This window comes from Lissotriton helveticus, chromosome 3_2 (assembly GCF_964261635.1).
Source record: "Lissotriton helveticus chromosome 3_2, aLisHel1.1, whole genome shotgun sequence".
NCBI classification, from domain to species: Eukaryota; Metazoa; Chordata; class Amphibia; order Caudata; family Salamandridae; genus Lissotriton; species Lissotriton helveticus.
This window is the reverse complement of record NC_136062.1, coordinates 251,296,119-251,313,228: the sequence shown is the minus strand read 5'-3', so window position 1 is coordinate 251,313,228 and position 17,110 is coordinate 251,296,119. Positions and strand designations below refer to the sequence as shown.

General features: G+C 47.7%; 1 protein-coding gene across 2 annotated transcripts in view; it reads right to left on the bottom strand.

Annotated features, from left to right (window-relative positions):
- Positions 1-17,110, bottom strand: part of LOC144826621 (uncharacterized) — a 280,323-nt gene that overhangs the window by 128,833 nt on the left and 134,380 nt on the right. For both annotated transcript variants that reach the window (XM_078685143.1, XM_078685144.1), the window contains exons 10-12: positions 10,398-10,586; positions 9,014-9,252; positions 2,145-2,373 (exon numbers count right to left, since the gene is read on the bottom strand). In XM_078685143.1, the coding sequence (XP_078541269.1) occupies positions 2,145-2,373; positions 9,014-9,252; positions 10,398-10,586 (657 nt within the window). The remainder of the gene's footprint in view (positions 1-2,144; positions 2,374-9,013; positions 9,253-10,397; positions 10,587-17,110) is intronic.

Genomic DNA, 17,110 nt, shown 5'->3' with positions numbered 1-17,110 from the left:
AACGAGGCACCTTTAGCTTGACGAGGCTTGAGCGATGGTGCTGAGAGTCCATGGGCTCGCGGAAAGGCGCTATTTTCTGATCGGCAGAACAAAGCAGTCATCAGAAGGGATATCTAACAGGACAGTGAGTGGGTCGACAGGCGGCGCTACACCGTAGGTGTTGTCGGCAAGCTGTGCCGAGGTGAAGAGAACAGATATGTAACCAGTGAGTGAGACAGCTGGAGCCGTAATCTGTTTAATCTGTTCATCTCTCTGCGACCCCTTGCTCGTCTTCACATAGGAACAAACCGTGGTTGGATTAGAGATGCGGCCAGTGAGTCTGTTGCGGTTCACTATTGTGGATTACCGGCTACAAATGAGAAAAAAGCATTTGCAATGCAATAGGTCTCGCTTTTATGAGAGTTTACGCTATTATCATTGTAAATGACAATGCCTTTTATTTTTGTTTTAAAAACCAAAACATAAATAAAAGGCATTGTCATTTACCATGCCAATAGTTCAAACTTCTGTAAATGCGAGACCTATTGCATTGTAAATGCTTGTTATCTTTCGCTGGAGTGGAGGACAGTCAGACAGACCTCATGGGGCTATACAGTGTTCTCCTGGTCTTGCTCTCTGAATTGGTGGATGGATGTTTCCTCTTCCATTTATAAACATTTTTGCAAACTAATGTCATTTCAACAAAGTGATTGTCATATTGAGCTATACCCAATGCAGTGCAGCATGGTTAGAAATTTTATTTTAAAACTGTTGATACGGCCGGCCGCATGATTTTGTAGGTATGCGGAACAAGTATGCCTGCCCCTGCGAAATGACGCTGACACTTTTATTTCTTTGTGATTACCGACCTGAGTTGGATTAACTCCCTGGCTGCGGCCGGAATTCTGCGCCTGTGCGGCACATTCCGATCGCGGGTGTGGTTATGACGGCTCCCGGCCGTCATCAGCACACGCCCACCATAACTGATGACGACCGGTTGCCGTCATCAGCACCGAAGGGGTTAATAACTAAAAAGAAAAACAAAACGTGCAAACTTGTTTTTTTTAAAGTGAATGAGGGAGAAGCAACCCGTGTAGAAACAACATGGGGGGCAAGGATGGGGCCAAAACAATACAAAGGGTGTGGGAGGGGTGAAGCAACACAGACTGCGTGGGGAGAAGCAGATGACAAAGAGAGAGAGAGAGAGAGCAGAGTAGAGTGGGAGTGGGAGCAAACGGGCAAAAGAGAGCAATGTGGAGAGATTGGGGTGGAAGCAAAACTGGACAAGAAATCAACCGTGGGTGTGGGGAGAACACAAGAGCGAGTGCAACATGGAGGACACAGGGAGAAGCACACAGGTGGCAAAAAGCAAAACAGAGTGCAGGAAGTGAGGACCTGGAAACACATACATTCCACGGTGTGCTTAACGTATAAGAAGAAAGTAGTGCTTGAAAAACAAGCCGCAGAAGAATAGAAGCCAGCCTATCAAGTGAGCTGGTAAAGAGGATATGCACCCTGGGAGAGTCAAACATAAGATTGACAAGCTAGGACACGAATAAGAAGCAGGTAAATGAGAGTGACAGGAAAGCCAATCAACAGTAAGCAATTGTCAGGCTCCAAACCCCTGTATGCTCTTGGTAAGTCCATAATCTGTCTCAAAACAGACATTGCTTCTGCTATTGACGAACTGTCGGGATGATTGTATTGTGGTATGACCCAGATGTTGATTATATTTGCTTTCAAATATCCCAGGCCTATTTGTTTTCTCTGCAAGCTTAATATGGCACTATGGTTTGTTTTAAAAAGTTTTATTCAAACATTTCTATTTCATAAATGGCGATATAGTAATATTGAAAATGTTGATATCAGTATTATTGTCAATTATTGTATTCTACAGGTGTTCCTGGTTGCACCAGGTTTGTACCTGCTGTCAACAATAAAATTACGTTATGAAAAAACCCCAGACATTGCATGTGCTGTCTAGCAGACGAGACCTAAAAAAAAAACTTATACAGAAAAAGAAAAAAAACTGTCATGTCAATCCAAGAAGTCGGTCAGAATACAGGACATGTTGCCTTTCGGCGTTGGTGCCTTCTCAGTTTTGCTTGCAAGTCATGAGTGTGATAGCGGTTGTTATCATGCTTAGATCACAGGTGGTGCCGTACCTTGGCCATTGCCTCTGGATAGTTTAAGTTTGCCTCTTCCAGCTCATCCTCCTTGGTCTTCAGTCTTACGGCTGCCTGCTGCCATCTCTCCTTCCAGTACTGGGCCACCTGCTGCTGATCCTGCAGCTGGGAGGCTATCTCGGTCGCCTTCTGCTGGTGCGCCGCTCTCAGCTCTTCGCAGCGGGTTTCCAGAGCCTCCTTCTCCTTCTCCAACTCTGCCTGAGAGACTCTATGAGACACAACGGCAGAGATAAAAGGGTAAAGCCCACATCCGCAGCCAAAACACATCTGTTATAGCCACACATACTCATCCCCAGATGTTTGCCCGTTGCCCCATCCAGGATGTGGCACCTCTACTTGACCCTCACCACTCCCATGTATTCATCCTCCTCTGCCCAGCCAGCCCCTGCGAATACTCATCTGCAGGGAAGCAATACTGAGAGTGGGGGTTGCCTGCCCTAATCAACCTGATTTGGTCCCAATAAGTTATGGGGTGGTGCCTTTAATATTCAAGATGGATTGCTTACTCAGTTTTTTGATTGGGTTAATGCTTAATATTGCTTAATATTGAACCAGACGGTGTTTAAAGGGGATATTTTGATATTAACAAAAAATTTGTAATAGGAAAGCTTTATTCTTCTTCAGAGCTCTTTTTTTCCTTTTTATTCGTTAATGCTTCCTAAAGCCACAACGTAGGCTAATGGTGCACACAGCAAAGGTTGAAGATAGCATGGCGATCTCCAGGAAAAATAACACTAAAGAAAACTAAAGCTTTTCTATCACAATTTTATGGATATCAATTCTAGACTAAGAGGTCTTCATGAAGTCAATATCTGCTTAACAACTTCTCATGAATATCTCCTATTACATATGTGATGCTGTACACGTTCTAGTAGTTGGGATGGGAGGAGTCCAGGGGTTGGAGGAAGAGGAGGAGCAGTGACAGGAAAGGGCAGATAGAGTAGGGACAGGGACAGAGAAGGATGCAGTGAATAAAGCTCCTAAAATATAAAGAAGTGTCTGTCGTTCTTTGGTCAGGACACGACAACTGGCGATGAGGATGGGATGAGCAGCCTGCTCTCCCAGAACCCTGGAAACAGCGTCCTGTCCCTGGGGCATCGTCTGAAGAATAGTCGCGGTCGCGATGTATGTGCCCCGAGGAAACTGCCGCCCAAAAGAAGAGGCCAGCAGCCAGTGTCCCAGCTCCGCGATACAGCGATCGCGTGGAGCCGTGTGAGAGGAGCGCAGTCGAGCGCTAAATGAAATTTTAAACCCGGCGCTGTTTGGCACCCAAAAGTGAAAGTGAGCCCGGGAGCCGTGCGAGGCTAATGAAGAAACTGGGTGCCCACCCCAGACTTACGGAAGAGCCCTGAAGGCTGAGACCGTCTGGAGAGGTGAGGAGAGCAGTGGGGAAGTTTAGAAGCCCCGTTCCGAGATTGCCGAAAGTCGGAGCTCACCCCCGATGCGTGAGGAACGGCATATAGACAATTAAAAGAAATCGGGAGCTGACCCCGAGCCTACCTGAGAGTGCAAGTGGTCAAGAGGCGCCAGAGAGACTGAGGGAGACCTGTTGCCTGCCAGGAAGGTTGCCGGTGAGTGCTGTGTGAGCCCTGCGAGCCTGGAAATCGAGTGCAGCCTCAAGCCTCGTGGTGGATGGGAGTTTCAAGTGAGCGGCCATCTTGGAGTCAGGCAGCCTAAAGGGACATCCTGTGCAATTCGGGAGCGGCCATTTTGAGGTCAGGCGCTCCAGTGACAAACAAGCATTGGTGCACATGAACCGTTGAAACTAAACAAGCACATGTCAAAGCAAGCAAGGAATAATAAACAAGCACAAGTAAATGCAAGCAAGAAATGATAAACAAGCACGAGCAAGTCAAGAGTAAAAACAACAAACAAGCATTGGCGAATAGTAAACAAACGTTGGCAAGTGCCCGACTATATCAGTAAACAAGCCGTGACGGATGCAAGCAAACAAGCACTGGCGAGTGCAAAAGATAAATGGACACAAAAGCATGCAAGCACAAATGATGCAAATAGGCACAAACAATCGCGAGTAAATGCAAGAAGTGCAGAAGACCCCGAAGAGGGCAGTCCTGCGAAAGACCCCGAAGAGGGCAGTCCTGCAGAAGACCCCGAAGAGGGCAGTCCTGCGAAAGACCCCGAAGAGGGCAGTACTGCGAAAGACCCCGAAGAGGGCAGTCCTGCAAAAGATCCCGAAGAGGGCAGAAGTGCAGAAGACCCCGAAGAGGGCAGAAGATAGTACCAGAAACAAACACCAACAAAGCTTTCCCTCATCAACCAAGTAGCTGGACAACCGGCACTAGTCTGGAACAAAACGACAGAAGACGATGTCAACGTTGCCATGTATCGTTGCGACAGCCACACCAGCTACCTGCAGTTAGCACGCAACATCAAAGAACGCAGGAATTCACAGAGACACGCGTCGCGCATGGTACAGCTGAATGGTGGCCATTTAACCTCAGGAGATCCAAGCTTAACTCACTGAAGCCTACCGAGACAGTCGTGACAGGGGCGGACAACATACAATATACATACAACAGACAACATACAATAGTCACCCGGGAGCGGCGAATCTTATAAAAATCAAAGAAAACGACCAAACAAAGACTATCGGCCGAGGAGGGTCGGCAAAGGAAGACAGGAAGCAAAGGGAACAATCCTGTGACATTGTCATGCCACCACATTCCACCATCATGTTAGTGAGAGAAGAAACACATACATCTAACCCCTGCATTGGAGTGCCGCCCCCAGTGACACAGACCGGCAACCAGAGTCTGGGTCCCAAATGGAACTGGTGGTTGGAATCACTGGATGCATTTCTGGACGTAACCGGAGAGCGAAGAGATAGCAAACGTCTACTATTACTACTTCAACTGGTGGGTCACGAAGGCCGACGCCTAATCAGAACCTTTCCAGCAAAGGACACAGGGACATATAGAAAACTCAAAAAGACGATACGTGCTCATTTCACCACAAAGGAAGATGTCGATCATGAACGCATCATTTTCAATACAGCACGGCGGGAACCAGGGGAATCATTATCAAACTTCATAACGAGGTTACAAAAGTTGGTACGATACTGTCAATTCAATACGTTCACAAATGAGGAAGCGATCCGCCTCCGGGCGATTGAGAGCTGTTCAAAACCAGACGCACAGCGCAAGATACTTCAAAGGCAATTCTCGTTAAAGGAAATCATTAGGAGGGCTAAAGCTGGAGAGCAAGCCGAAACAAGAGAGTTGTCAAGAGAATCGCATGTCAATGCAAGAAAGGAAGATAAGCGAAAGGAGACATCCCTCATGTCAGAGCATAAAATCCAAGAGGCAACCGAAACCAGAAAGAGGGAGGGCAAAAGTAGACTAGAGACAAGACAGCGGGAGAGACAAAGTGACATGAAATACTCTGAGTCAACAACGCGAAGACAAAAGACTGGGATGATCCAGGATTATGACAGCCCCACCGACATAACCTCAGTGAGTTATTCAACTTCAAGGAGTCACTCAACAAATGGTACAAACTATTCTGAAGAAGAGTCAAGTGGGATAGATCACATGGATGGAACCGATGTCAGCCTGCTCAACAAGTGTGAAGGAAAGACAAGCCACAGAACACCGGACCAGTCATGTCAACTCTGGGAGCCGATACACAAGCACACCTGAGCAACCCGCGGGTCACCAATCTTCACAGACAAGTCAGAAGAAACATGTAGCCAAAGAAAACACCACTCCCAGGACACAGACACCAGGGCCCCCCAACAAGCGAGAAGAAGAAAGAGACCTCACAAAACTGGGTGATTCACTCCGACACCAGAAAGTGATAGGCAAGCACACTCAGGACACCCGTGAAAATGAGGGAACTGAGAGGAGACAAGTAACATCATATGAGAGGGGCAGCGACAAAAGGCCTTGGGATCGAACAAAAGAAATAAACGCTTGGTTGTCAGACAATCTTTCCACGGAAACAGCGTGGAAGACATGTCGAGAGACGTATCCCAAGAAACGTCCCAAAGACAGTTCTGACTCTAAAAGCAGTTCGTCACAGTCTACCGGTTCAAGAAGTATATCAGTCAAAACACACTTGACAGAAGGGTCCCGAAGGAAATCAGCAAGAGACTTCCCTGATTCAAAAGACATGTCAGTACGATCACTCGGATCAACGGAATCAAGTTCACGACAACCCCCATGGCATCGATCACCTGAGCGGACATTGGACTCAGAAAATATTCCACCCGTCCAAAGCAACACATCTCAAGCCGATGGCTCGGAACAATCGATCACCCCGTCAAGCAACTTGTCCTGTCCGTTGCAGTCATATCCGGACCTGAGGAGGGTACCGTCACCCCTGACGGGGTTTGCGAGGTTGACTCCAAGGGTTTTCAGAAGAAAGACAATCATATGGGACACTATACACTGGCGTGGGAAAAGACCGTCTCCTCACTCCATCAACAAGACAAGGTGTGTTGGCAAAGATGGATCCGCATCACCAAGACAAGAGGGGATGCGAACGGTACTTGCTCATGCCCCCATACGCAAAGAGTTCAACATTCACAAACACGAGTGGGAGCAGATAGGACAAATAGAGCCCGCAAATGAGTCCCAAAACCGAACTAGGACACTCAGTTCAGACAATGTCTTGTCAGGCAATGCCCTATCGTCCAAAACGCAGGGCCGGGAAACCGAGAGCATTGATGCCCCTGACCGAATGGGTAAAAGAAGTGAAACCACAAGCGGATGCCTAGAAAAACAAGTGTCACAATGGAGAACAGACTGCCACTACCGCGCTGAGATATCAGTAGTCCCACAGCAAAAAGAAACCATGACAACTGTGGAATTGGAGAACAAGCAGTTCATGCACAATGTCTCACATTTTCAAGAATGCGCTCCTGTGGTCAAAGATGTTTGTGTTGAGACAACAGAAAGATCGACCAAGGATAGGTCCATCACTGATTTGACATTACTGATGCTTGAAGACCGATTGAATCTGAGATCATGCATGGAGACACATTCCTGTGGCCCAAACAGACTGTCTGCCGACTCATGGGGCTGAGTGGAAAATCACGAACGTGGTAGAAGTCAATCTCCCCGGAAAATGAAAGAGACACTTGATAGGGAGTCAGCACAACGAGATGTTGACGGACTGAGTCAACCGAGTCCAACCCTGAGACTTGACAGGCCAAAGGAAGATGCGCCTGCAGATGCTGGAACGCGTCTCCGACCACGAAGAGACATACTCAAGCCAAAGAGACTGATTGAAGAGATGGATTAGGAATGGTTAAAGTTCTTTTGTTAACAAAGGGGGAGATGTGATGATGTACACGTTCTAGTAGTTGGGATGGGAGGAGTCCTGGGGTTGGTGGAAGAGGAGGAGCAGTGACAGGAAAGGGCAGATAGAGTAGGGACAGGGACAGAGAAGGATGCAGTGAATAAAGCTCCTTAAATATAAAGAAGTGTCTGTCGTTCTTTGGTCAGGACACGACAACATATAAGGCACTTTATGCCACTACCTCAATTGTCTTGATTCAGATGTGATGCTCAAATGCCCCGAGTTAATTTACAAACTTTGCCAAATCATGAACTTTAATTTCCCAGCGCTTATCATTACAGTGTCTCTAATTCTCATGAAATTATGACATTTTCCATTTTTTCTGTCCACCTCTCATCCACTTCCAGGCTTGCAGCACACACTGTGCTCTTTTAGGAACAATATGTTGTGTGCAGATACCCGCCACCATTCATTTTATGTTGTTCCCAAGAAAACAGCCAGAAGACTCACCAGGTAAAGGAAGGAAGGCACCTCTTTTCGTATATCCTGATCAGCTTTCTGTTTTGCAATACATTTATTCTTTAAGGGCTGCTACGCCCCTATTGGTCCTTTCTGAAAGCTGTCAGTTGTCTGCCATTCTCCTTTCAATAGCCCAGACAAGGTCGTGGGTGTAGAAGGAAAAACTCCTGCTGTTCATTAATGCAACACACAATGCCAAATGGCCATTAATACTAAACACCGAGTAGATAGAGTTAATCAGCACAATTAAAGCCATACTGCACCAGTGTGCCTGCCAGAACGTTAGAAGGGGCCTTTAGAAAAACAGATGCTCTGGCAACCTCTGGGTATACATTACTGACTGAAATTCCCCAAAAGGTCTTGGGTAATCGCAGATGTTCTCTTTCTTGGTCGTGCTACACTGATGTCTGTCTACCATAATCTACATGATATGTTGAGCATCATTGGATCTGTGTTCTCTGCTTTATGCCGTACAATTCTCTTCTGTAAATGGCAATTTTGTTTGGATACTTTTGTCTTCACCAGGTCCTATTTTGAGCCGGATTTCTTCTTAACTTTGTTATCATCACAGGCCATCACAGATCCTTTAGGGATTACAGAGGGTTCTCTTGTTCTCCCAGAAACAAATAGTTTTGAACCCAATAGAGAATATCCTCTGAATCTTCAGGAACTGAGATAGGCAGAAGGAAGATATTCCAATATCCGAGCCCCCCCCTCCTGCAGCAGACTATAACACCTTAGTTAGTGTAAGCCAGGCAGATTCTACTTCAATAATTATTCGGGTCTTCAAATATTGAGGCCTCAATGCCAAAAGAATTCTTAATGACTATCTTGGACTTGATTTTGAGTTTTTGTTTAAAGTCAATGCATATCACAATGACTGGCATTAATATACTACAAATGACAAGCATTTCTTGATGCAGCTCTGTTGTGGTCTTAGTCACAGACAATGGCCTGTGTTTTAGAGATCGATTTAACTCTCAAAGAGGGTTGATATCAAGACAACAATGTGTAAATCCAGATCGCAAGTCCTCCCTCCTCCTCTGATCCCACTCTTTCCCTTGTACCTCAGTTCCTCGCAGCGCTTCATTAGTGACTCCATGTTGTCCCCCTGGCCTGGCGCGTCTCCTTCAACCACAGACATCAGCACCTCCTTCTCTCCTAGAAGCTGGGCCCTCTCTGCTTCAAGAGCTGTCACCTGATTGGTGAAGATTTTCTTCTCGGCCTCCAGCTGGTGAAGCTTGTCCAGGGTGGACTTTAACTTCTGTTGGGTTTGCCCCAGTTCAGAGGAAAGCTTCTCATGCACCTGGTAGACAAAAACCACCAATGTTCAAACTGATCTGTCATTTAGTTATCAACACGAACCGTTAATTTCGGTTACTTGATAAAATACAACACATTGTGGCCATTTGTGGCTGTGCATAAGGTAGTTAATGTCAAATTTACTATCTCCAAAAGGCTGTACATTTATCAGGAGAAAAGGCAAATATTTTTATGGCGGCAGGTATTTCATTACTAATTCCCTTTACTTCTCATATCAGCGAAGGATAACTGTTTGCATTCAATTATGGTAAAGGTTTTTCATGCGGTGCCGCAATCTGGAGAGACTGCAGCGTTGGAGTGCTCAGATTTAGATGACTGGGAAACACTGAACACCACAAGACCATGAAGATCAGAAGAACTAAATGAGATGCAGAAATGTTTGACAGAAACACAAGATTTCAACTGGCTCTTAATCTACTCAATGAATGGCAAACACATTGCAGTTGTTTTAGCATGCATCCTAGTCAGGGGCACCACACTGAATGGCCACCTGTTGCCAGAGCATGTAAAACCTGTGCCCAGCATCTAGAATAACTGCCTATAAATTATTGCTTGCAGCAATAAGCTTTGGGCCCAGCTAGTACAACACTATAGTGGTCATATACGCCTTGAAAAAAGAGCCTGGACACAGTGGACTCACCAAACAACTGTGCAAGTCTTTATCATCTAGTGATTCCATAAGGATCTGAACCCGACAGCTGATTTATCACCTGTATTCGCCAAATATGGATCTTCGCCTCAGTGTCCACTGACACTGTGCACTGCATGGATCTATGATATACAGCAGGCGCTAGTTTGAGAGGCTCATTATGATTCTGCACCATGGTCTGTCCTGCTAGATCTTGTTATAAGTCTGTGTTTCAATCCCACAACTTTCCTTATAGTGGTTTAAAAATCATATTTGCCCCCTTTGACCCATCTTCCATTTGTACTACGACTCTAAGACTGCCCGTGCTGGCCAACTAAATGTCTATAACCAGGACTAATTAGTAACTGAATCTTTGACTTCTTTTATCTATGGACTCCACCTGTATGTGTATACATAACAATGTCCATGTTTTGTTATTGTTGCTACAACTGTTGATGGGTACTGATGGTAGGCAGACCTAATATGAGATAATCAGCTACCTGCTTATACATCACCAGCTCTTCCTTCATCTGGATCTTCTCCTGGTCCTGGCGGTTCGCCTGGGCTTTGGCACCAACGAGTTCTACATGGAGATCTGAAACTTGATCATTGAAACCTTCCCGGCCCCTCTTGGCCCGCTCAAGTTCCAGGGCTAGCTCTTCCGACCGCTTATGTAGCTCCACCTTCTCCTGGATTGATAAACATAAGGTACAGCAAGTAAATACATACAGATTAGAGTACAAGCACTGGAGCACTGAAGGAACATTATAATGCTGTGATAGTTGTGATAGTGATGGTCAATACCATTCCTTGCCATACCTGAGTGGCTCTGTCCACCTTAGAGGTCCCATTGTCAAGGTTTTGTCTTTGCACAAGCACTAAGGCACTTGTCTACATTTTTGTGTGTGACTGTCAGAAATTTGGACAGGCTTAAAGTATCACAAAAAAATACAGAGATAAAATAAAGCATTTGGCAGTGAACAGCCACATCACAAATGGTGTTTATACCTGGATAACCAAAAACAGCGCAGGAACAGTGAAGAAATAGGAAGAAAAGCAGCCATCACAGTCCAAGACAAGAGACCCTACATTCACCTGGTTCTAACACAAAGAATGATAAATCTAGAACTACAGATTTAAATAATATATTTGAGGAAGAAAAAAACATTGTTCCCATTTTTGAGAGGGACGGATGAGACACACAGAATGGCCTTCTTAAAGGGGGGATAAAAGAAAAACAAGAGCGATAGAATAAGGAATACAGGACAAAATACATTAATCTGTTAGACATTAGAAAATTAGCCAGGAATTGGCAACAAGAATGAATAAATGATATTCTATGCCTGATATATTATGTATTACACACATAGCCCAAGTTAAATATATCCTCTACAGAACGTATTGTACCAAGTAGTTTGGGATGGGGGTGGTGGGGTGTGGATGATTATCATGTGAAGTTTCAATGACAATAAAAAATTCAGAAGGGTCTTGGGTCACTTGAAGTATTGATACACCCTGTCAACTTAGAGCAAACACAGCAAACACAAGGAGAGGATGGAGGGGGGGCGTGGCTACCAGCCTAGCATGGCAGACGTGAGCTGAGTTAGCTCCGTCCGAACGCCCTATAAATAGGCTAATTATCCTGTATAAATGGTTCCTCTGACCTCATTCCCCCTCGCACAAGCACCGGACTGCAACAGGGAAGAGTGAGGTGAACAGTGGAGATTGCTGAGGCTGGCGATCGGAGAGACCAGAACATCGCGGTGACGGGGCCTAACATCGAGGGAGATGCCTGCGGCCCACAGTGAGCGGGGAAGCCGGGCGGAGCTCGCTTCCGGGAGGTGTGCTCTGGGACTCGCCCGTCGGCAGAAAGCCGATACTAGACTGTGTTTTACCGGAGGCCAGAGCGCGGACACGACTGGACCCTGCATACCCTGCGCCGGCCAGAGAAAGGGTCAGCAGAGACAAGAACCGATGGAGCGGTAGGGGACCCTTATGCGAAGGAGTGCCGCGGCCCTGAGCAGACACCGGGAACGGGGGCGACATCGTTGCGGTACTCTCTGTACCGAGTCAATATATAGTGCACCGAGACCACAGAAGGGTCGCCCCGTTACGACTCGCAAAGGGCTGAAGAGCGCCGACTACGCCACCGGACCCCCATAGAAATCTGGCTGGAGCACTTGCGAGAAAGGCGGCGGCCATTTTGAGCAGCGGGCGCGGGAGCCATCTGAAGCCGCAGGACCGGAAGGTACTAATTGGGAATACGCTTACTTACGGCCTGAACAGCAATGCCCCACATGCCACCGCACTGGGACACACGCTGCACATAGCGGACATTAAAGACACCCCCCTCGCTGACAGTCGGAGGGGCTTCCGCGATACCCGAGAACACGGGGGTCTACGATAGAGCACGGAGGGAAGGAGGGCACCGCACAGTGTCAGAAGGGCCAGAAAGACAATTAAACAGGCCTCGTGCGAATTCACTGACGACTGCCTCATCCTGGTGCAATAAATGGTCCCTGCGACACTCCTGGCCACCTCGAAGGAGCTGAGGTACTACACGCACTCTGTGGGACACGCAGACGGACATCCTTCCCGCCCCACCGCAGTGGGGGACTTGCTGGAGGCGGCGAGCAGACAATGGGAAGCGCTGAGGGGACAACCAGGGAAACCGAATGTGTTATATGTTGCGCAAGCATACTAACGGACCGCTCGGGGAACTTCCATCGGACCTGAGCCGGAGACACTGCCCCCAGGAGTGCACATAGAAGCGAGACCAGCCAGGAGTGAAGGGAGAGTGCGCACCCCGGGGAGTACACTTGGGGCACGAGAACGAGGTGAACACTGAGGACGGAACAGGCTCAGACAACCCGATCCAGTGGCCTCCTCTAATAATGACATGATCCCCCCGACATGCGTGAACACGCAGGAAGCCAAGCTAGACCTGATTCTAACTGAGATCAGGGCCTCTAGAGAAGCACTTGAAGCACGAATGGACACGATGTCGACGGGCCTCTCTCTTTTGAAGGACGACCACAAAAAACTGGCAGAAAAAGTGACCAAGCACAAACTCGCCCTTGCTGATCTGATTCCCCTACAGACGGAACACTCCGCGAGACTCGGGGAACTGGAGCGACAGATCAGAGGCTTGCATGACAGAGTGGACGATGTCGAAGGGCGCGTGCGTCGCAACAATATACGCATTTTAGGTGTGCCGGAACGCAGTGAGGGGGCAAATCCAACTCAGTTTGTGGAGGAGTGGTTGAGGACAATTATGGACCCTGCGGAACTCACCCAACTGTACAGTGTAGAAAGAGCGCACAGGGTACCCCCAAGACCACCTAAACCGGGGGCCCCCCCACGTCCCCTGATAGCATGCCTCCTACATTTCAAAGACAGGGACGCGATACTAAAGACTGCGAGGGAGAATGCCCTGATAAAATATGATAACAGAACGGTGTCAATCTACCCGGATTTCACACAAGCAGTGCAGAAAGCCAGGGCGTCCTTCTGGGGCGTTAAACGCACACTGCGGGACCGTAATATGAAATATGCACTCTTCTTCCCAGCACGCCTTAAAATCATCCATGATCGCAAGACTCACTTTTTTGATACCCCTGAAACGGCCTCTGAGTGGATAGAGGTAACCCTTACACCGCCCCCGTCTCCAGAAAATAGGCCGGCAGCATTGAATGGGAAACCGTTGGACATCCCGGAAACGCGCCCAGACCAACCAAGATCCGCAGAGGCAGAGGCACCACAGAATGAAAATCACAAAGCGTTCGATGCGGGAACCTCAATAGAAATAGCGCTGTTGACCACCACTGCACTGGCAGCGCATGATGCAAATATTGAAATAGACACGAATAGTCAAGCTAGCTCACATACGGCAGCATCATACACGGGTACTAGTTTACAGTTGTTCCCACGCATCACAGCACAGGTGGCGGCGGACTTCTGATCGCTGGCGCAGAAGATGCAGTTTGGTAATGTAAACACGCACCTCATTGACTGATTGGAGGGAGGGACGGGGAACCAGGACACATGATGCTAACAGGGTGTTAAGCGAGACTTTTGGTGGATACCTGTTAAGAGCGAACGACTGGGCTCACCCCTCCAGGCGAAGGCACAATTGCATTCAGTTCATACCCCAGTTGGGTATTATGGTTTGGTCCTCCACTGTTTTGGTATGGGGACCTTACGGTTGGGGAGTTGCACACAAATGTAGCACTTACTATGTACAGCACAAAGACACATATAATGAGGCCATGGGCAATGTCACCCGGGATGGAAACTCAACGTCATGTCGACTCCTAATACATATAAGGTCTGCACCTGGAATGTGAGAGGGATGGGCTTGGTACATAAAAGACATAGAGTACTGGCACAAGTGACTAGACGGCAAATAGCTATAGCGTACCTTAAAGAGACACATTTGAATAGAGCAGAGGGGGCTAAATTGCTACGGAAGTGGAGGGGACAATTATACGCCACGGACTATTCAGCGTCCTCCCGTGGGGCGGCTATTTGGATTAAAAACACTGTCCCATTTCAATTCTTGGATCAAAGGGTGGACAAAGACGGACGATTCGTGTACATACGAGGGATACTTGATGGTTCCTTTATAGTGTTGGGATGTATATACGCACCCAACTCGGATCAATCGAAGTTTTTTGATGATATTAGTGGCGTGTTATCGGAATGGGCAGAACACGAATGGGTAATAGGGGGGGGACTGCAACGCGGTCCTGGATCTTGTCCTCGACAGGTCTCACCCCCCACTGCATGCGACGGATAGCAGGAGGCAGGCAGAGGCACTGGCACATTGGGCGACCGGCTGGGAATTGGATGATATGTGGAGGGTTAAAAACACAAATAATAGGGAATACACGTTCTATTCCCCACCCCACAAGTTACACACCAGAATCGACCGCATATTCTGCTCTAGGTCGCTGACAGGGTCAATTCCGTCGGTGATGCATATGGGTAAGACACTTTCGGACCACAACCCAGTGGAACTAACGTTACAATGGGGGCGACTTCCAACTCCAATACCGACGTGGCGTTTACCACCAGGGATGTTAGAGGACTTGGTGTTCAGATCCACTTTACTAGACGCAAGCACAAAGTACTTTGATGAAAATGAGAACACAGCCAGTTCCAGACAAATTGAATGGGACGCCTTCAAGGTGACCGTGTCCGGGGTAGCGATGGGTACGAAAATGGGCGTTAAATGTACGGTGGTGGAGAAGCTCAAGGAAGTGGAGGGTACACTGGCAATGCTTGAAAGCGAAGCTGCGGGTATGGACGACAACCTCACACAACTCCAAGAAGCCCATGCGGAACTGTTAGAAGAACTAAGGGTGATAGATTACAGGGAATACACAAGCAGGTAACACGCGCAGGCCGACAGGGCGGGCCCGCTATTGGCACAATTAACACGCAATGCCCCGGTGAGCGCTCCTATAATAGAGGTGAAAGATCAGCATGGGGCGACAATACGGTCCCAATTGGATATAAATAATACGTTCATAAATTACTACACTGACCTGTATGGCCCACATACTCCAGTATCAGAACAGGACTTTGAGTCCTTCCTATCGGACATACGCATCCCGCAACTAACGCCCACACAACGAAACGATTTATCAAAGCCAATAACACTAGCGGAAATCAGGCAGGCCATCAAGGCGTTACCGCGGAACAAAGCACCTGGGTCGGACGGCCTACCGTCCGAATTTTATCTGACATATATGGACCTCCTAGCTCCACGATTACATACGCTGTACAGAGAAGCGATGGGAGGTAACGCCTTACCAGACACAACACTGCAGGCACTGATAGTCTCCCTCTTGAAGCCAGGAAGGGAAGCTTTACAACTAGAGAACTACAGGCCCCTGTCCCTATTAAATATGGATTACAAAATCCTTAAAAAAATATTAGCAACCCGACTCTCCCCATACATAACCGACCTGATACACCCGGACCAATGTGGCTTTGTACCAGGTAGGAGTACCGCACTGAACCTAAGGAGATTGAGTCAGCTGATGACACATGACGGCATGGGGGAGAATACTGAGGGGTGTATTTCCCTGGACCTCAGGCAGGCCTTTGACTCCCTGAGATGGGATTATATGTTCGCGGTAATGGGCAAATTCGGTATACCACCAGAATACATAGCATAGGTGAACCTATTGTACCTTAAACCTACAGCACGTGTCCGAACCAACAAATGTATATCCGAACAATTTGCAATAGAAAAGGGTACGCGACAAGGCTGCCCACTATCGCCCTTGCTCTTTATACTCACCCTGGAACCTCTATTAATTAAAGTACGAACCCTAGCTGTTACAACAGGGATAACAAGACTTGATGCCCATCATGTCATATCAGCTTACGGGGATGACATACTATTATTTATTAAAGACATGACAAGCCAACTAACTCCACTACCGGAGATCTTCAGTGGTTTCCGAGGAAAATCAGGTCTTACAATCAATGAATCCAAATCATATGGGTATTGTTTTCATAGGTCCCTTGTAGACACACACATACAGTTTACACCACACAGATTCCAGGTAGGCTCCCACGACCTTCAAATATCTAGGGATACAGGTATACAGAAACACGCTGGACCTACTGGAGGGTAATTTAGGTAAGGCACTCAACACCCGGAGGACGCAAGTACACTTCTGGACACATTACCACTGTCAGTGGCGGGTAGGGTAGCGATCTCAAAGATGGTGGTGCTCCCCAGACTGATATACTATTTCACAAACCTGCCGATCCTGATACCCATGCCCTTTTTTAAAAACCTGAACACGCTGCTGACGGAACTGGTGTGGGGTACGGGTAGACGACGCATAAGCCTGGCCAAGCTACAATTACCAACGGACAGGGGCGGTATGGGGGTACCAGATTTTATTGCCTATGGGTATGCCTGCCAGCTCCAGTGGCTGGCCTACTGTCTAGCAGGCCGCAACCTCCACGAACTGAACATGACAGAGGCTGACAGGAATAGGGGCAGTATACACCAACTGTTACTCCTGAACGCCAAGATACCGGGATCCGCCCCGCCTCTGCTAAGGCTAGCAATTAAATAATGGATGAGAGCAGTCAAATACACTAATGCACATTCATCATACGTGCCCACAATACCACTGTTGGGACTCCCCCTAGGCTCAGGCACGCTAACGGCACAAAAACTGAGGCC